Source organism: Haliaeetus leucocephalus, unplaced genomic scaffold, assembly GCF_000737465.1.
Source record: "Haliaeetus leucocephalus isolate CR32 unplaced genomic scaffold, Haliaeetus_leucocephalus-4.0 Scaffold830, whole genome shotgun sequence".
In the NCBI taxonomy this organism is placed as follows: domain Eukaryota; kingdom Metazoa; phylum Chordata; class Aves; order Accipitriformes; family Accipitridae; genus Haliaeetus; species Haliaeetus leucocephalus.
Window position 1 is genome coordinate 80,566 of NW_010973266.1, and position 20,959 is coordinate 101,524.

Genomic DNA, 20,959 nt, shown 5'->3' on the forward strand with positions numbered 1-20,959 from the left:
GGGAGGTGGGGCGGCCGCGGGAGCCTCTCCGGGTGGGCACCTTCGGCGGCCGGTTCTCTCGGCTGCGCGGGGAGGCCTTCGTACGGTCTCGTCAGAAAAGGCATCCCCGGGGCCTCGAGCTCGGTTCGCAGAGCTGCCCCGCGTCTCGGGGCGAAGCTTCGTCCGTGGCGCCTGCCGCCCGCCCGCGGAGCGGGGCGCGGCGGGAGGGGGCCGCGCCGCGCCGGGCTCGGCCGAGGCGGCATGGACCTGGCCGTCAGGGAGCGGCTGCTGGCGGCGGAGAGCCGCCGAGGTAAGATGTCGGGCGGTTGCGAGATTTTGCCCCTCTGTAAAAATAAGTGAAATAAAAATCGCCCTTTAAACACTAAAACCGCTTGATCGTGATCGGTTTTGTTTCTAAATATATAGAAAACGTGCTCTTCCTCTCAGTGCTTTAAACCTGCTTCTTAGCCATGAAAAGAAGTAACTGCTGTAGCGTTCTTAATTTAATCTAGTTTTCTTCCAGTCAAGTTTACTTCACAGAACAACTTTAAGGATCTAATCTCGAATTTCTCTGTCAACAGAAAGAGTTCAGGGACATATAAATCAGGCCTTCACAGCAGTTCACTTTCTTGTGTGCTAACATCAGTGATTTTAAATTGCAAGAGAGTTGCTAACACTTCATCTTACAACTGTGGCTAACTTTGAACAACATTTGCTTGACATTATTATCCTTACACATTCATAATTTATTTCTGTAAAGGAGAAACAAGATGCCATATAGTTCACTTGAAATAATGCAGTCATGTCTGTCAGTCCAACTTGAAGCATAAATTGTCCGTTACATTCCTTATTCTTTTTTTTTATTTCAGATGTTCAGGCTTTGAAGAACGCTTATGAGTTGATCAAATCAGCCAGTCAGGGAAAATCTGCACTTGACTCATCAGATAACTTCAGCACAGACTTATATGTTTTATGTGCTGAACAAGCATTTCAGGTTTGTAGTTTAGGTAGTTTATCTACATTGAACAAAAACATTTATATGACATGTTGTATTTACAGCTGTTAAAGTTCCTACTTAAAAATATTCCCAAAGGTACCTGTGAAAAATATTACACTCTTCTGGTTTTGGAGAACAACTGTTTAAACATGCATTTTCAGTTAAAACTCAGCCTCTAAATTATCAATTCTTTCACAGCACACTGTGGTTTGTGAAGTTTATAATTAGACCAAAATATGCAAGTTATACCATAGCAATATAAAATAGTTTGCCATGTCTGTTTTTTTCTTGTTATGGAAAACTGATGTTAGCCATTTGGTTATGACTGAAGAAAATGTGTTTTTGAACAGTCCCTACTGGGCAAAAGAAGAAAAGGTGAGATTCTAATTATGAAAGATTGTTGCTAAGTGAGCTCACTTCTATAAAATGTGGTAGAGGTTCTTAATTTTGAAGTATTTTTAAATTTTCAATCCATGGGTACAAATGATTGGATTTCAAGTAGACAGAGTTTCTAATAAAACATTATTGTTTTTTCCAAGCTGCAAGCCACTCAAATTCTATCTGTTATCTGAAAATTGAGGTCCAACATTGACATCCATAGAAAATCCTGCTGGCTAATACCCATCCTTTTAAAAAAAAATTATTCTAAGAATTTTGCTTTTATGTTAACAATTCTGTTAATGGCTATTAAAAAAGGAAACTTTTTTGTATACTGTAAGGGGTTCTATGACCGAGTGATTCAGGAGCTTTGTTAAATAAACGAGCTATTTTTCTATACATTTGGAATGACAAAAGTCTAGATTTAAATTTTAAATCTTAATGGGTTTGTACCAGATCTGATACACAGCTTTATGGAATGTTGTTTGCATACTGGTATGCAGTTAGATGTTACGCTTTCAGTAGGCATGCATTTTTAAAACCTAATGATTCTTAGTTAAGTATTTGTTGCATTTTTTTTTAAATATTAAAATGCTTTTTTTGGTCTTAGCTGGGATATCTGGAAATCAGCAGTGACTGTCTACAGATGTATTTTAAAACAAGATATCCTGTGAACCAGTTTCTTGGCAGAGCGTATTTGTGCCAAGGCCAGTTGCACACTCCACTCTCTACGGATAATTTGGTGAGAAATCATGAAGGTTGCATTATATTAAGCCAGTTTTTAAGAGTATTTCTTCCTAGGTTTTTATGTATTGCTTTCAGTCATTTAAAATACACAAGAGTAACCAGGACTGTGGGAAAAATTAAAGGAAAATATATTAACGGGTAGTTTGGGAGTAAAAAAACCTTACCAACTGAATTAGACTAATATTGCAAATATTTTGGGGAGGAAAAAAAAATGTTTGCAAAATTTTTCAGGCAGTTGATTGTTTTAAAGTCAACCTTTTCACTTTTTACATTGATATAATACTTTCAGACCAAATTTAGCTGTAACTGGTAAAACAGTTACCAGTTTTATTCAGGATCACACAAAGCATTTCACAGAATTGTGGGAAATGGAGGACTAAAGGGGCCCTCAGAGAGGTTGTACAGTTCATTTCTCTTCTGTGGCAGTGTGGTTCCACCACTGATCAGTAACCTTCCCATGTAGTACTTTGGATGTGGCTTTTGAAATTAGAGATGAAGCTTTTTGGTAGCAACTTAGCAGGATACTTCTGCTTCTGAAAGCTTCTATGCGGTGATACCATGTCCATACATGATGAGCAGTTTTTACCTCCTACTGAATTTAAGATGGAGTGGGATCTGTTTTCTCTCTTCGGTATTTTACTTGTGCTCATACTGGGGTCACTCAGCTTTGACAATTTTTCAATGGTATCTGACCACCTAAAATGGCCTTAACAGATGTTTGTGTTGTTTGTGTTCACAAATTTCTCTGACAGGTTTTTCTGTAGTTTCTTTGGATAAAGTGTTTGAATTAACTTTGAAGCTAGAATCTTTTCCCTATTACGTTATCTGTACTTTCTTTGCCTTCTCTGAGTGCATGTGCAGAACTACTGATCCTTTTGTTGTCCTTTTAAAACTTCGTACACATTTGAAAAGTATTTTCTAATGTCCAGTTAGCCTTTTATGTTTCTAAATTAAACAAACTATTCTGTGATGTTTTCTAAACCTTAGAGCCAAATTTTGCTGTTTCCTTCTTGACTCTTGTTAACTTCTTGGAAGTTAAGAACCATCCCAGTATGTGCAATCATAACTTGGTTCTTTGTGCTGTGTATTGTAATGTGTTTTTAAGATACACTTTGTATCAGTTGTAAAGTTTTTTCACTGCTGTGCTCCTAGATCATTTATGAAAATAGGAGTGGCACAACATCTCATGCTGTATAACCAGTAATTATCATTCACTTAAAAAAGATAAATTTGTCCTTATTTTGATTTCTATCCTAAGGAATCCTTGTTAGCTGATTAAGATGCTTATATTCTTAAGGGCCAAGTGCAACTTTTCTATGTTAGTATCTAATACCTCTCTGTCACGGATGAGTGTTTTAGATCACTTAAAGAATTTGTAAAAGTGCAACTTAACAGAGTTTGATGCCAAGGTTCACTCTGTTACTTACTACATGGGATAAACATACAAAGGAAAATTGAGTTAGAATTGATTTTCCATGATTTGTACGGAGACTGGAGATGCAAAAAGGTGAGAGAGACCCTCCTGTTGAGTCACAAGGTTCAGAATGGACCCCTTTGCTTTCTAAATTCTTGATGGAGCTTAGGGGTGGGTAGGTCCAGTCTTAGTCTCAGACCTGATCAACGGTTTATATCTAAAAGATTCAAAGGGTAAGGAAAACCTCTCGTTGAGTCACGAGGTTCAGAATGGATCCCTTGCTTCCTAAACTCCATCTCAGAGAGGAGTTTGGGTGCAGCTGGATCCAGACTTAGTCTCAGATTTGGTCAGTGGTTTATGCCTAAAAGATTATATGTGCACAATCAATCCTTTATATCACTTAGTTAGGATTTTGAAGTTTAGCATGCTGTTAATCACTTACCGATCCATCCAGGTGTCCAGCATTAGTTCGCTCTGAAGTTCAAGCCCTTGGTTTCCTGAAACAGACTCTCAGGCATTGAGTCTTATAAAAAGAAATAATTATAGAGTGGTACAGTAGCAGGATCAGCTCGAGCTGGGTGCCCCTGGAGGTGGGGGTGATGGGGAGGAGGAGGAGGAGAGGAGAGGAAGAACCAGAATGAAGAAAGCCCTGGGCAATTATACCCTTACAGACCATTCACCTGCCCCTTACTCATTCTTCACACTCTCTTCATGTGCCTTCCATGGGCCCTTTGGTCCAATAGTGATTCTGGTCTGAGATCTTCTGACTCCTTATTGGATTTCTTCACTGTCTCCAGACAAGCCATTTGTTATCTTGTCGAGTTGCAGGTGCTGTTGATGGCTGTAGCCTTGAAGCCTCCTTATCTTTTGATTTACCCTGGCTCTGGAGGCCCCTGTTTTGACTAAGTAGGCACAGTAAATCTAAGTGAAAGTTTACAGCTTGCGGCCTAGGCTTCAGCAAATCTAGCTACTCATGCTAAGTAAGTAAAGCTAAGCAAACACCTTACTAACTCACACAACATTATAACTTTAAGTGATTCATTCTGTTTAAAACTTGCTTATTTAAGCTAAATGACTGATATCTCTTAACAGAGAGGCATCCCTGCTCAAGGGGGGAGTTGCCTGGCATGCAGTGCAGTTGCCATCCAGGGAGAACTCAAACTGGGCTCATGCAATAATCTGTTTCTGGTAAAAGATCTCGTTGCTGGAGATCACCTCCACGCAGCCACACTGCCTAGCAGGGAGAGCTCAAAGGCAGCTCACTTAGGCTGTCATATTTATGGGATAAAGTGGTTGGCTTGTAGTCAAATTGCATACAATGGGAGAGGTATGCACAAGACTCCTTGTACCCACAACTTCCACTGTGTAGCTCTGCTCCTTTGTGGGTTTCCTTGAGGCGTTCTTGGCCTGGCTATGACCTCCTTTGGAGCCTATACCAAACTGCTGCTGGCTTGGTTAAGGGGGGGTCGAGCACATCTGTCACTCTCAGGCTCTTAATCCTGGTTTTCTCTTTATCTAGGCAGTTCCCACTTATTGCTCAGTAGCCTTCTTATACCAGTCCCAGAGTCCAGTAAATCAGTCCCAACTCTCAGAGTTTTTAATTGTTCTGTCTCACTCTAGAGAGCTTTCTGGTGTCATCCCCTTCCTGCCCATCCAGTTCCACCTCTGCTTTGCTGTTTCCACTGCATCTTTCATTTAGGCTTTCAAAAATCCCTTTTTACAATCCCATCCATCCTCTTTACACCCTCCTTTCAGGTATTTGTACATACTGATGAGATCTCCCCTGAGCTGCCTTCTCCAGGCTGACCAGTCCCAGCTCTCGCAGCCTTTCCTCATATGAGAGATGCTGCAGTCCCTTCATCATCTTTGCGGCCCTTCACGGGGCTCTCTCCACAGTGTCCACGTCCCTCTTGTACTGGGGAGCCCAGAACTGGGCAGAGCACTCCAGGTGCGGCCTCAGCGGTGCTGAGTAGAGGGGCAGGATCACCTCCCTCGACCTGCTGGCAACACTCCTCCTAAGGCAGCACAGGACACCGTTAGCTGCCTTTGCGGCAAGGGCATGCTGCTGGCTTGTGTTCAGCTTGGTGTCCACCACGACCCCCAGGTCCTCCCCTGAAAAGCTGCTTCCCAGCTGCTTTAATGATAAAAAGAGCATGCCTGACGCACCATTCAGTTGACAAATTCTTGTTGGAGATTTTCTGAAGAAAAATAGCTCACATTTTTTAATGGGACAAGCCAATTTTTTTTTTTTTTTTCCCCCCCCGGCTGTGCTCTTGGAAGTTTCTGAGCTTTCTTTGCTGAAAGCTTAAAAAGTACGCAGCTTTGCAGTTCTGGAAAATTTCAGTCCTGATAATTAAAGTTTGGCAGAAGTGAAAGAAACTACAAATGTGATCTTAAAATTTGAAATCAGGAAAACATAGTAATAGGCAATGCTACCAATTTTTAGTTATTCTGTTTCTATGGCAGCATGTTTTATCTGAGATTGGTCTGAAAATAAAAACTATGAGCTGTGAACATATTGAAATAGGAAAATAATGTACTGATTTAAAAAAAACATATTCAAATTGCATTAACATTTTTTTGTTCTGCTCTAGGAAGAGTTTGAAAAGTTTGTGCTCTTTTTTATGAAGGCGATAGACTTTGCCAGCCATGATCGAAGGTGGGCCCTACTGATAGGTTTAACTCTTTAAATCTCAGGAAATGTTACTGAGTTAGGTTTTCATAGTTGTTTGTCTCAGATTTTCCCTAGGTACCTGGAGTTGTGTTTGTTTTTTGCTTTTGTGGATTTTCCTTCAATTTTGTTACTGCACTTCTGTAACTGCTGTGCGTGCTGCAACAATATAAGAATACTGAACAGTCTTAATTGAATGAGATGAATCAACATGTTTAAGGCCGCTTAAGATATCACTAAGCGTTTCTTCCACTTTCATATTTATGCTTTGTAGAAGGAGAGCACCATGTTAGCTTATTTTAAGTGGTTAATTACTGGGTAGAGTATAGTTGCAAGAGTTACTGTATTCTTCTTGTGCTGTACTTGTGTTCTCAGTTCATAGTCAGGATTGGTTCTTATCTAAACACATAGGAAAAGTTCCAGGTTTTGCTTCTCGAAAGTGTCTTAAAATACTCCATCTGTAATTTTATGTTTATCTAAGTCCATGAAATACTAAATTCTTGATTCCTGTTTTTCAGATATTATTTTTTGATATATAATGCCTCAGTTCTTTACTGGCAACTTGTGAGGCCATATCTTAAGCCTGGATTCCGCTATTGTCTTATTCCCAGCCTTTCTCAGATTGTTAAAGTGTTAAACCAAACCGAAGAGCAGGACAATGAATGGAGAGCAGAACTCATGATGTAAGTTTAATCACATCTTTTCATATGGGCGTCCTGTAGTCCTCTTGTACATATGGCTGCCACCTGAGGTAGCCTTTGATAATCTATGTTTCATTGGTAACATTGTAGATACATTTATTGTGGAAAGCTTAATACATAAAATGTACACTTAAACATAAAAGGTGCTTCATTTTAATATTTACTTTGAGGTTAAAATTTTAGTGGCAGAGGCAGTTAGGCCCTAGGTCCAATCTGAAATATCACAGTCATTTTGGATGTAGTGTTGGAGTCATTGCTTATGTGCTATCCTTTTAAGTGTGGAGAAGGACAAACTTCCATTTTCTTTAAGAACTATTTTCTTCATGTAAGGAAACATAACATTTAAATAGATGAACAAAGATCTCTTCTGTCCTCCGATGCCTAAAGAGAAAGAAACAGCCTTGTAAGGTTGTGAGAACATATTCAGGATGCCTTCTAATTTCCTTCTTCTTCATTATGAAGATTTTATATATATTAACCTAAGTTATCTTTCTTACTATTTTTTCCTCTTGTTAACCCATAACTGTATGTTGAAATGAAACTTTATGAAAAACAAGTGAGCAAAATAAGTATTTGTATTGAAAATACAGGAATTAAGAATACAGAGATGAGTTGTCATCAGTAGTGATGTGGTTTTTATGTCGGTCACATGCTTTAATGTATAATTTGGTACTGTATGGTTCTTATCAATGTAATTCATTTAGATCAAGCTTTTTCCTTTCTAATTAGTATTATATGTGGTTTTCTTCAGTATTAAATTAAAGGCTGCCCCTGCTAATTTAGATATACTGCTTGGCCTAATGTTTCAAAGCATAAATGAAATAGGTCTTCTTTTAACCAGTCTTAGGCAAAATAAGAGCCCAAAAGTTATGAAAAAGAGAATAACTTGCTGTCATGGTTTAACCCCAGCTGGCAACTAAGCACCACGCAGCCACTCGCTCACTTCCCCCAACCCAGTGGGATGGGGGAGAGAATTGAAAAAAAGTAAAACTCAGGGGTTGAGATAAGAACAGTTTAATAGGACAGAAAGGAAGAAAATAGTGATGATGATAATTGTCCTGGTTTCAGCTGGGATAGAGTTAATTGTCTTCCTAGTAGCTGGTAAGGTGCTATGTTTTGAGTTCAGTATGCGAAGAATTTTGATAACACTGATGTTTTCAGTTGTTGCTAAGTAGTGCTTAGACTAAAGTCAAGGATTTTTCAGCTTCCCATGCCTAGCCAGCAAGAAAGCTGGAGGGGCTGGCACAGGACACAGCCAGGGCACCTGACCCAAACTGGCCAACAGGGTATTCCATACCATGTGACGTCACATCTAATGTATAAACTGGGGGGAGTGGGGACGGGGGATCGCTGCTTGGGGACTAGCTGGATGTCGATGAGCGGGTGGTGAGCAATTGCACTGCGCATCATTTATATATTCCAATCCTTTTATTATTACTGTTGTAATTTTATTAGTGTTATCATTATCATTATTAGTTTCTTCTTTTCTGTTCTATTAAACCGTTCTTACCTCAACCCACGTGTTTTACTTCTTTTCCTGATTTTCTCCCCCATCCCACTGGATGGGGGGGGAGTGAGTGAGCGAGCAAGCTGCTGCGTGGTGCTTAGTTGCTGGCTGGGGTTAAACCACGACAATAATAATAATAAATAATAATAATAAAAATGACAATAATAATAAGAGAATTGGAATATACAAAACAAGTGATGCCCAGTTAGTTCCTGAGCAGTGATCTGGCCCCCCCCGGCCAACTGCCCCCAGTTATGTACTGGGCATGGCATCATATGCTATGGAATATTCCTTTGGCCAGTTTGGGTCAGCTGTCCTGGCTGTGTCCCCTCCCAACTTCTTGTGACCCTCCAACCTTCTTGCTGGCTGGGCATGAGAAGCTGAAAAGTCCTTGACTTAGTATAAACACTACTTAGCAACAACTGAAAACATCAGTGTTATCAACATTATTGTCATACTAAATCCAAAACATAACACTATGCCAGCTACTAGAAAGAAAATTAACTCTTTCCCAGCTGAAACCAGGACACTTACATAAACAAAGCTATTAAGATTTAAACCAACAGGTTTTCTTTCTGGGAAATAGATTGTTATTCAGGAGTTAAAGCTCCCAACAAGATGAATTCACAGAATAGCTTTAAGTATTATGCAAAAAATTTAGAATTAAAAGTCTAATAATTTTTAGGGAAGAGATTAGTCATCTAGGGTTGGATAAAAATGCCTTCCACATTTATGTCTGTCATAACTGAAACTTGTCAGCCAATTTCATATTTTATTTAGGAAATACATAGGTTTTTCTGCATACAAACTGTTCAGTGTATGTGTGTATAATGTAATTTACACTGAATTAAATAATTCTAGTCAGAATCTTTAGCAATTGATATTTCACTGACGAAAATTCGTGGCTGAAGAAGTAGGTTGTAGTTATTTTCCCCATTTCAAGGATGTTCTTATTAAGCATGACTCAGAGTTCTTATTGTGTGTATAAGGAAATGAAAAATGCAACGTCATTAAATGTAATTTTAAAAGGTAGGTACAAATACAGAGTTTTTAAATAGACATGTATGTTGTTACTTTCTGCTCTAACTGCTGGGTTTTAAGTGACTGAATAAATTAATACTTTCTGCTATGTTTTGGTCTGGTATTATACAGACTGTTTCCAGTTCCTGTTACACTTCTGCCACAGTTTTTTCCTTTCTCTTTGTGAACTTGTCTGTTTCTTTGATCTATGACTGATGGTTTATTGCTATGGAGCATTTTCTTTATAAGCTGAAACTGGAGGGAAATAAAAAATTAAGTAACAAAACATTCCAAAGGGTATGCTAAAGGTTATCTAGAATACTGTGCATGTGGTTTTTTTGTACCAAACATACTCTTGCTGAGGCATTGATGAGAACCAGCAAGTGCACACAATGTGTTTGTGTTATAAAACTAATGGTAGCATTTATTTTTTCTTATTATTACTATTGTTGTTGTTAATTTATTTAATGGAATCGCAGGCTCTTTTCCAGTTAAATCAGATAAAGTATTGAAAATCCAGTAGATATTTTGCAGTTCCCAACATTAATAATTTTCTTTTCCTAGATGCTTTTGAAATACTAGCCTTTCCAGTAGTTAAGGGAGAATCTTAGAATACATCTCACAGAAATGTATTGTTTTAATTAATTAATTGTTTTAATTCCAGGTGTCCTGTTGAGAAAAGTTTTCACAAAAGTCTCCTTTTCCAAGATTATTTTTGTGATTTGCAATAAATGTATGTTAACAGCTGTATATCTCTGGAAGAAACAAAGATGTAGAAGTCAGAGGATCTCTTTTGTGTTGAGTCAGTGCTTTATAGCAGTAATCACTTGTACTGCATTTAGGCGGGGTACCTTGAATATAAACAGTCTCTTGAGAAAATATAAATAATTATTTCAGAAAGCATTAATAAATATTTAATACAAATATTTATTTGATCTGCAGAAATTTACTTGAGTGCTTCCTCGATGCTTCAAAACTGAAAGAAGCAAAAGAGTTTTCATCTACTGCAGCAATCTTTATTAAAGAAAATGTTCCAGAGAAATACTCTCAGATATTTTCTCTAATGGTAATGCTGTAAAATATTTTAAACTCCCAGTAAGACAGGATTTTTCTCTACATTTCATAAGATCATAGTTATAATTGTTAAATATGTTGTTTCCTTCCTGCTCCATGTTATTTTATAACATAAAATAATACATAATACCATTGGGATAACTGTTGCTAACCCTAAAAATTCTGTTTGGAAATAATTACTATTAACACAGAAGATGTGGTGGGTGCAACTTAACCTGCCTTATGCCATTGAGGGCATATTTAGCATCTGTTGACTTTTCTCATGCTGATAAGTACTGAAATGACCCAACTTGAGCCCTATAAATAGTTCTAGGAATCAGAGCATATGACAATAGTTCACATTTCTTGCATGCCCTTAATTTGGGAAATAAGAGGGTGAAGACGAATGTGGCAAAAGCAGAAATAGGCAAATAAAACTTGGAAGTTGCATGCAGTCATATTTTCTTTCATTCTGCTACACTGTCTATTGTCTTTTTCTGTCCACTCCCAATCACTGCATTTCAAGAGCGTATGTTTATCATATAAAGTTGTCTGATATTTAAGAGAACCAATATACAACCTTCCAGAGGTGCGATATTAATGAAGCAATAACATTTAAGCAAGCTCAAAATTACTTTTGTATTTTTTAGATGCAGTGTTGAGTAAAGCTATTTGGCAGTGGCCTTAAACAGGAGTATAAAGTAGTTCTAAAATTGTACTTGGGCTATGTGTCTCAGCAGGGCTACAGAAGTATGATCCACACTATTGAGTGCTTTAGTAAAAGCATGCTTAAGTCCTGCAAAACTTAATGTTGCAGTACAGCTTAATTAATCAGTACTGATTGCTATGGGCAGTCAGCGTGCGAGAGTCAGAAGAAGTGACGTGCACACATTTAGTGTGTAACTTTACAGTTAAATTCAAGTAACTGCAGTTTATTGTCATTTCTTCATAATATTTTTTGTTATAGTTACAGATAAATTTGAATAGGGATCATTTCTTGTAACTGGATGAGATAATTTCAGAATAAGTGCTATCCAAAGGTATTATTAAAAATGCATTAATTGGAACTCTAGCTCAGATGTTAGTTCCACATTTAAATTTTTGCTAATACTTCCGATCCTCACTATGTGACCATTAGTATAGCTCTACTAGGTGATCTGTGCAGAACAACATAGATTATCGTAGTAGCCTCACTGCCCTTAAAGTCCATGAAAAAGCCTATAGTCAACATACCTGCTTTATTTTAGCCCTGTTGAATGTCTGTCCTTTGTTTGCTTATTTAGTCAGTTAATTAATAATTAAATTTTTATTTTATAGGTATATCACAAACTGATGGATATTTCCCAGGTAGAGAAGGAAATACAAAATTCCATCCATTTTCTGGTTATTTATAAAATGCAGATGTTAAAATTGTAAGTATTAAAATGTATCCTTCCATTTGTACTTTGATGCGTGATATTACAGAGGTAGGGTCAGGTTCTGGTATTGCATATACCAGTAGAAGAACCTACTGCAAAGATTAATTTCTCAAAAGGAAAACTATAATGACAGTTTGGGTAGTAACTGTCAGGCCTGTCTAGATGTCAGCCTCAGCTGAAAAGTGAGATAGTTCTTTGGGAATGTAGGGAATAGTGTGTTGTACAGATATTCTCAGGTGAAAGAATTTAAGAGACTGCAAGATATTTTTGTATCCAACAGATTGTGGTTCAGTACACAAGTCATGTTTAAGAGAGCAAAGATGAAGTAGGGAAATCACACCTAAAATATAATGCATGAATCACAAGGATGGGAAGCGTAATACTTTTTAAACTTTTAAATTTTAAAAGCATAAAACAATTCCAAAAATTAGGCTTCATAACAAAATGTCATTTAATTTTATTTTTTCAATGTCTCAACACTTCCCCAATTTTAAAAGTGTTAATTCTTTTTTTAGTAACAATAGATTAATTTATGTTGACCTTATAGGGAAGGAGTTTTGCACACCATTTTTCTTTGCTTCTGGAATAAAATTTACTGTCTGAAGAATTAATTCTCACGCTGGAATGTTCTTTGTGCTTCGTATCTGGCTGTCTCTGAGTAACTTACTTGGCATACTGAAGTAGGTTTTGTTGACTTGATTTTTTTCTTTTTTTTTCTTTGATATTTCAAAATCCAGGCATCCCACTGATACATTGGTCTAAGAGCCATCCACTCTGAAGTTAGGAGACTTATTTCAAATTTTTAATGCAATAATATTTCCTGTGAAAAATTATGATCAATTCCTAATATATTGCAGGCAGTGGGACACAAATGAATTTCCAAGTGATGCCACCGCAAATCTGAATTCTTTATATGTACTTTTGAAACAATATGATGTACCTCCAGCGTCTCTTCTCAGTGTGAAGTGAGTTTTACTTGTCATAGCCCCATGAAAGTTAACGCTGAAGTTGATCCTGCTTCCACCCATTGACCCTGAACAGAGTGAACTTGTACTTAGTTATAACAGTTTGTGTTGTGTTAATGCTTAGGTCATCTTAAAAAAAGACAAAGGTCCTATTAGGCTTTATTAAGGAACCCAACATTAAATATCTTCTTCCATATAGCTGTTTGTATAACGTGATTAAATCTTTCCATAACCCTTTCTTGTAGATAAAACGAGATTTTTAAAAGGTCTTAGAACTGACAAGTGCTTTTCAGACTTTAGTTCATTTTTAGGTTTTCTTGGGGCCTTTCCCAATTCTTCAACAGAATTCGGAAATGCAGACTAAATTGAACTCTCTATTCCAGTAGTTATATCACAGCTGTTACTTATGGAAGTAATACTACATTTTTACTTGTTAAATTAAATCTTCTTTGACAATATTCAGATATCTCATTACTTCTCGTATCCCAGAGAGTACACTATGCTCATTTGGTTATTTACGGAGATCCAAACATTTAGAATACAGTCTCCAACTGTGTGTGCTCTGTGTTCCTAGTTCCTAAATAACTGACCAATGGATTTGACTGTTTTGCTTGCCAGTTGACAGAACTACCTGCAATCTTTGATTGCTATTTCAGCATCTTTGTGCTGCGTACATTTCATTTTGTGTTTTTTATGTTCTTCAGGAACAGTTTGTGCATACTAATTATTTTCCATAAACAGATGACCTTTGATATTTTTCATGTAGCCAACTTTAATCTTTTTCCTTTTTCTGTTAATTGTGAGCATTACTAGTATAATCACATGTCCTCTAATATTCAGATGACTTCAGGGTTTTCAGATATATTGCACAAACTTGCTCTTATATAGTGTTTTTCTAATTCCATAAAAGAGCAATATCAGATTCTCTGAAGTGACTTTTTTGTTTTTTAAGGATTCCTTTGATTCTGGAATTAGCTCGTTTTTCTATGAAAGTAAACTGCATTAAGCTTGCATATGATTGTATACTTGATTTGAAGAGAGCTGGGATTACTGTAAGTATTATTATTAATTACAGTTGTTTTGTTGGGTTTTTTTAACACCCCCCACCCCCACATTGTGATTATACTTTAAAAATAGTACTGATGGTTCTGGGATCTTCTGTCCATCTCTGTATTGTTTATATATTCATTAATATAAATAATTACTTGGATAAGTGATCTATTCCTGAAGTAGAGAGATAAAAGGTCAGAAGGTAGGATATAGGTAGAATAGAGTAATTAGTAGTGCAGTTAGTTTTGGCAAAACGTCAACTGTAAATTTTTGCCTCTGTTTTTTAAATGTTATCTGTGGAACAGTTTGATTGGAAGTTAAATGCTGCCTGCAGGTTTTGAAGATTTAACCAGTTTACCCATTCAGATTGTAATTGGTCACCAAGATGTAAGCTCTAAAAGCAGTTAATGTTATGTACATTCACTTCAGTCTTTGAGTACAATATCAACCTTGCAGAACAGCATACAAATTCTAATTCTGATGAGGAGAAAACAAAGCATTTGTCTGGAGCATGATTAGGGGACTGATGAAAGGAGGAGTTCAAAAAACCTTGCCGAAAAAAAGGCCCAGAGTTGTTACCTTTTCTGGAAGGTAGAACTTAAGCAATATAGTTCTCTCATTGGAGCGAGGAATATGGAGACGTTGTACTGCAAACTGCACTCCTTAATCCTTTCCTTTGTGTGCTTCTTTTCTGATAGTGTTTGTTCCTATAAAATTCCCAGTTTTCTTTAGTAGGAATGATTCATTTTCCAGCAAACTATTGATTTGTTATTTACTAACATTTAATAATTTTTATTATTCTGTAGTATTTTTATTATAATGTTACTGTAGGGGTATTCTTAGATTAAAATTTTGTGTGGTCTCTGTAATAACTGGTCTTTCAATGTGTATGCCCTTTTTGATTCTTACATCCAGCTGGCTCTGAGATTTGTTTTTTCTGTTCCTTCCCCTTTGTGGTTTAACCCGAGCTGGCAACTAAGCACCACACAGCTGCTTGCTCACTCCCCTGCAGTGGGGTGGGTAAAGTAGGAAGGGTAAAAGTGAGAAAACTTGTGGGTTGAGATACAACAATAACAATAATAATAATATTGTAAGGAAAAGATGACGAAAAAATAGCAGAGAGCAAAGTACAACCCAGGAAAAGATAAGTGATGCAAATGAAAACAATTGCTCACCATCAACCAACTGATGCCCAGTCAGTCCCCGAGCAGCGCCCCCCCGCTAACCTTCCTCCCCAGTTTTATTGCTGAGCATGATGTCATATGGTCTGGAATATCCTTTTGGTCAGCTGGGGTCAGCTGTCCTGGCTGTGTCCCCTCCCAACTCCCTGTGCAACCCCAGCCTACTCGCTGGTGGGGTATGGTGAGGAGCAGAAGAGGCCTTGACGCTGTGTAAGCACTGCTCAGCATCTCTGCATTACCAACACTGTTTCCAACACAAATCCAAAATGTAGCCCCATACAAGCTACTATGAAGAAATCTAACTCTATCCCAGCCAAAACAAGTACGCTGTTGAGAAACAGAACTGTATTCAGAAAATCAGTATGTTTTTCAGATACAAAAATGTATGAAAACGTGCCTGGTTGTGTTGTGATCCCCATGAGTAAGTTTTCAGTTTTCATCTGAAATGTGTATGCAAGGAAATATAAGTGTCAAATACTGCCAAAGAAATTTCAAAATGTATTTCCAAATTTCTATTATAGTGATCCTATTTTGAGTTACTTGTAGTGTAAATTTTACTTCTCCTCACTGAAATTTTTTTATTTCAAGTGTCTGCTTCAGGCCCATTTTTTCTGAAAATTTCCCACAAGTCTAAAATCATACACAATTCCATGGCATTCCACTGGAAGATGTGTTTAAATCCCCTAGATCAAAGATTCACAAGGAATTAGTCTCAGTATTCATATAGACAGTAATAGCAAGTATCCCCTCTGCAGCAGCAGTGGAGAAGCCTTGCTACTATTTCAACCTTCTCTTCTCCCTTAGAGTTAGTGGGTGTTTAAGTGACCATCTTCAGATTGCCTGGCATCATTTTGACAGTGACCTCTTCACAGTAGAGCGAGAGGAATCTATGTCAAGTTCCAGTTCCTTGGCTTTTGCCAATACTGACAAATTTCTCAGCAATAACGTGAATTCCATCTCTCTTACGTATTTGTCATTACAAGATCATGGCAGTTCTACATTCATCTAAGTTTTTCAAGATCTCATCTGTTTTCCAGTCTGGGGATGTTAAATTAACAAAGGTCATGCTGAGTAATTTGATAATAGTTCATAATGAATGGCGAATGGAGATGCTGTCTGTCTTTTCCTACTGCACCATATGAAACCAAATACAAAGTATCTTAGATGATCCATACATACAACTTGTATGATTTAACAGCCAGATCTTTCCTGAGGTGTTAAAAATCTCACCTCTTTTTTCACTTAAAAGTTGCACTACCCATCAAGATGTATCCTTTCTGTCTTGACTAGCTCTGGTTTGTTCCACTTGTGTAACTTATTAATAACATTAGTGAGCAAAAATCTACTAGAACAGGAATAAAATTACAGTATAGGAAAAATCAAGTGTACACTGGTTTTCTTATTGCAAAGTCTGGCAATGAACAATTTCAAAAATCCTGATAAAGTTATTTTGCAGCTTCAGCTTAGTAAGAAGTGACTGCTGTTCAAACAACAAATTCTACTCCCCTTTTATTGTTTCAGTTAATTAGCTAGTACAGTGGGATTTTCAGTAAGAAAGTACAGTGCTTTATTAGTGTAATTGCATGGGTTTAATCTTCATTGTGTTCCCTTTTAATTATTAGAATTAGCATTTTATATATTAATACTTCATAGGAGCAAGGGAAACTTATTGAAATAGAATGCCTGGAATATGAATACGAAGTAAAAAAAATCAGCACTAAAATTGTGACGTATACCAAAGGAGTCGTTGAGGTATGTTCTTTAACTTTGAGAGAAAAGTAAAAGTTTTAATCTCTTAAATATTGAAAACTGCATTTGGCTTTTGTGTCTTAATTACATTATACTGATCAGAAATTCTTTTAAACTTTATATTCTTTCTAATTGGGCTGCCAAGAAGAAAACAGTGAAAAATAAACAACAGTTGTATATTCCTCTCTTAAGTCTTCTGTCTGACTATAAAGGTTTATAACATATTACTTTCCAAGAGTAGAGATGGTAGCATTGAGGCATGCAAAGGCAACACTCTCTTGTTTTCATATTTTACGTTTATGGGAGGTGTTTTCATAGAATATCTTGAGCTGGAGGGGACCCATAAGGATCATGGAGTCCAACTCAACTATTATTGCATGTTATGGGTGATGTCATACAAATTCTTATGTCAGAGATATGCAGATTATTCCTGGTAAATTATCACACTGGGGAGGATGTTCTTGTATTTCTATAGTCACTTGACTCATTTATAATTCAGATCATCAAATTGTCAATATTATCAATGGGATTAGATAGATGCCTACAATGAGGAATTTAGAACAGCTATTAGAGGCACCAAAAGTTCCTAAACCAGTAAGTATGAATATGCTTCATGGAACTCCATAGTGTTAGTGCATAAACTTACTCCTATCTATGACTGTTCTCATTTTGTAGTTCAGAAATTCTATTCACCTTTTGAAAAAAAAATTTCATTAATTCCTCATAATATGAAACACTACTAATACTGCTTAAATAAAAAATAGGATGTTTAGATACTTAGGTATTTCTAAATATTCCTACACAGTGTATGCAGTTGCAGAGGCTTTTTGTTTTATTTTTTCCTTTTTACTTTTTTTAATCGCATAAACTCTAAAAAGAACTTAATAATTAGTGATTGTCTGTTACTGTAGGTAAGGATTTGCTTTTAGATTTAATAGGAACCAAGTTTTATTGACAGTATGGCAAATCCCATTCATAATATTTATTTTTTTCCTCTCCTACACTGCATTTGTAGCTTAGTATAAAAAAAGAAAAAAAAGGCAAGCCTTCTGAATTCACAAATATTTCTCAGTTACCAATTTCTGTTTATCATAAGAAAGGGGAATAGCTGAGAGACTTCTGCCTGAAATATGTAATAGCAGTATGGAGTACCTAAAAGAAATACTCCTTAGTTAACAATGCCTATTTAAAAAAAAAAGTTTTTTGTAAAGAAATTATTAAAAAAAAATTATTAAATAAAAAAAGTTTCCAAAGTCTGCTGGCTGAGGGACTGCTTTCTGTTGGAAACAGTCCTAAGATTAAAATTGGGAGGAATGTATAAGAAGTTGTATTCATTAAATGCAACATATGCTAATTCATTTTTCATTTGTGTAGACTCAGCTGGAACTGATTAAAAATCTTGAGTTAACCTTAAAACATGCAGTTCAGTTGGGAGATCCTGAAGTGATTCAGGTTGTTTCTGCAACCCAGTGGAATCTGTGCTTACCACTGCTACAACGCAATTTGCATCAACATGTGCGAAAGCCATTGATATCTGTTGCTGATGTCCTTGAAGAGATTGACAGGTAACTTTATGCTATATACTTCTTTTATTTGTTACTTGAAAGGTCTAATGACTGAGCATCAAACTCATTTAAAAGCTCAAGCTCTGTGACATTAAGTGTCTTTGAAAATTTTTCACTAGCTTGTAATAAATGGACATCTGTGTATTACATACATTTCCTCGTTAATCTTTTAAATACAGGTTCCTTTCAGGCAAAATCTGTTTAATGGCCTATAGTAAATACTGAAATTTGTTAGGAACTGAAAAATACTATAATCAAAATTATATGAGAAATTTCCAAAGCTGCAGTATGAGTAAATGTGTTGGAATGTGGTTTAGATTCTTGTATTAACATCATTTTTGTTGGTTAAAAACATACCATTAAAAAATTACTGTTAAAAAACAATATGGCTTCTGTGTTTCATATCAAATAAGACAGTTCTTGCAAGACACTATTTTTGTATCTTCGGTGATACTTCTTTTAATTGAAAAACCTACTGTATTAAGAAAATGTATAATGTATTTAGATGTATTCTTCTGTTTGCTGTTATGCTGTACTTAAGGTTCAGCACCTAAACAGCTTCACCTCTTTCGCTAATTTGAGTGGAACAAGTAAACCTTAGTATGTGGTACTTAGTTAAGTTTGGACCTATACATAGGCTGACTGCTAAGAACACAGATCATAACTTTTGTAGTACAGCTAGTTACAGTCAACATAATCTGTCATTTGTGCAGAACAGTAGGTGGTTTCTGATTCCTCACCTTCCTCTGTAATACTTTTATATATTTTCGTTGTTCTTAAAATGTTATTTTTTAGTTGCGTAAAGAGGAAACAGAAGCCTGAAGAAGCAGATATACACATGTATAAAAACGCTATATTGTATTGCTGTACTGTTATTCAAGCATTTCTTATGCTTTCCATGTGAAGAGTACAGTATCAGCGTATGCTACTTTAATATTTGTACTAAATGTCAGTAGTGACAATTCTTCTCTAAATGCTTGCAGGTTAGGTTTTTGGGGGGGTTGGGGTTTTGGCTTTTGTTATCTGTATATTCCTAACAATCCAGTAGACTCAACCTCAGCTCTGAGGTGGTACTGTCACTAAAGATTGAATGAAGCCACCTGTCCCTATTAATTTGCCTGCCTTCATTTTTGTTTTTATTGTAGCTTCAATTGTAACTACTTTGCTCTGCAGTAAAAGGGCGATACTTGCCTAGTCAGCTTAGCTCTGAAGTGGGCATACATTAGTTCTTTGGCATGACATTTGATAGCCTGGAAAACCTTCTTTCTGTTCTATTTTTCATAACATTGCTTTCATTTATCTGATTTTTGTTTTTCTTCCCGGAAATAATCTAAAGTAGCATGTAGAGCTCACAGCTGTCATGAACAGCTTCCTGGGGCAGGTGATGGACAGGGAGCATAGTGTACCTGAGACTGGAGAACATGCAGTATTCACTGAAAACATGCTGACTTCACAGAGTAGTTTTAGCAACACCTGGGCAAAGACACTGCCTACAGTGAATGTGTACACCTATGGTGAGCCAAATCTTTAAAAGTGGTGAGCTAGTACAACCAGGGCCAGATTTTTAGATTATGCTTCTACTTAAACGTTATGAACAGAGAGTGAACTTCCATCAAAAGTGGCCATTATCCAGTACATCATGCTCTCTCTGGGAGTTAATAAATACTTTTGAAAATCTGTTCACTTGATTTGCAGACCTAAGTGGTAGCTTAAGTGTGGTACTGAAAAAGAGTTCTGCTAATATACAAAGATCATCAGTTAGTCTACAAGATGTGTTGCTTCCTCATGGCTGTGTTTTCTCATGCAGGGTTAATGGAAGTAAAATGCAGTTAAGTTGTCTAAGTAATTTCATTAAAAATTTCAGTAATTGACAGTGAAAATGGAAGAGACAAGTTAAAAAGGGAATGTCTATTTTCATACTGGAGTCACTCTTAATTATTGAGTTTCACTTTGGGGTAATTTTTAGGTCTAAGAATTTTAGTTTGCCTCATTTTCACAGTTTACATTTAAATTCATGTTCCTTAGCATGTTGACTTTGTTGCGTTGCCAAGTTCATATGGAAATAGCTCGTATTGAAGAAGATGGGGATAGAATAGAGGCTGCTGTGGAACATTTGCAAAAAGCTATACATCTAAACAACGGTGGGCAGTATCAAGAACATCTAAGATTGATTTTTAACCGTCTTCATTTGCACACAATGCTGTATAAGTCACCTGAGCGTCTAGAGGATCAGGCAGTAATGATGATTGAACAGGTAATTATGAAGAATAAGGTCAGTAACTGAAAAAGGTTTGCTTATTGAATTCTGGCCGGGCAAAGCCAGGTGTTTAGTAGAACTGCATATTGGTAGAGCCAGCATCAGCTTGCTTTCAGCAAATTGACATTGGTTCATTGCCTTGAAAAACTCTGTGAATTCTCTGTATGGTGGTCATGCTGCTTCACACTCTGAAGATTGTGACAGAGGATTTTTTCCAGTTATGTTCAAAGCTTATTTCTTGGGGGTGTAAGGGAAGTTATTCATTAGCAAAATTATCAGCAAAAAAGAAGCCTATTCATAATTCTCA

The 20,959-nt window shown here is 36.7% G+C and overlaps 1 protein-coding gene across 1 annotated transcript in view; it reads left to right on the forward strand.

The window, feature by feature from the left end:
* The first annotated feature begins 240 nt into the window (after window positions 1–240).
* The window catches only part of CFAP46 (cilia and flagella associated protein 46), a 90,879-nt gene continuing 70,160 nt past the window's right edge, over window positions 241–20,959 (forward strand). Inside the window, exons 1-12 of the mRNA XM_010582005.1 lie at window positions 241–289; window positions 849–973; window positions 1,965–2,096; window positions 6,110–6,174; window positions 6,705–6,869; window positions 10,357–10,480; window positions 11,785–11,879; window positions 12,743–12,850; window positions 13,803–13,902; window positions 16,735–16,833; window positions 18,205–18,395; window positions 20,421–20,649. Coding sequence (XP_010580307.1) covers window positions 241–289; window positions 849–973; window positions 1,965–2,096; window positions 6,110–6,174; window positions 6,705–6,869; window positions 10,357–10,480; window positions 11,785–11,879; window positions 12,743–12,850; window positions 13,803–13,902; window positions 16,735–16,833; window positions 18,205–18,395; window positions 20,421–20,649 — 1,482 coding nt within the window. The remainder of the gene's footprint in view (window positions 290–848; window positions 974–1,964; window positions 2,097–6,109; window positions 6,175–6,704; window positions 6,870–10,356; window positions 10,481–11,784; window positions 11,880–12,742; window positions 12,851–13,802; window positions 13,903–16,734; window positions 16,834–18,204; window positions 18,396–20,420; window positions 20,650–20,959) is intronic.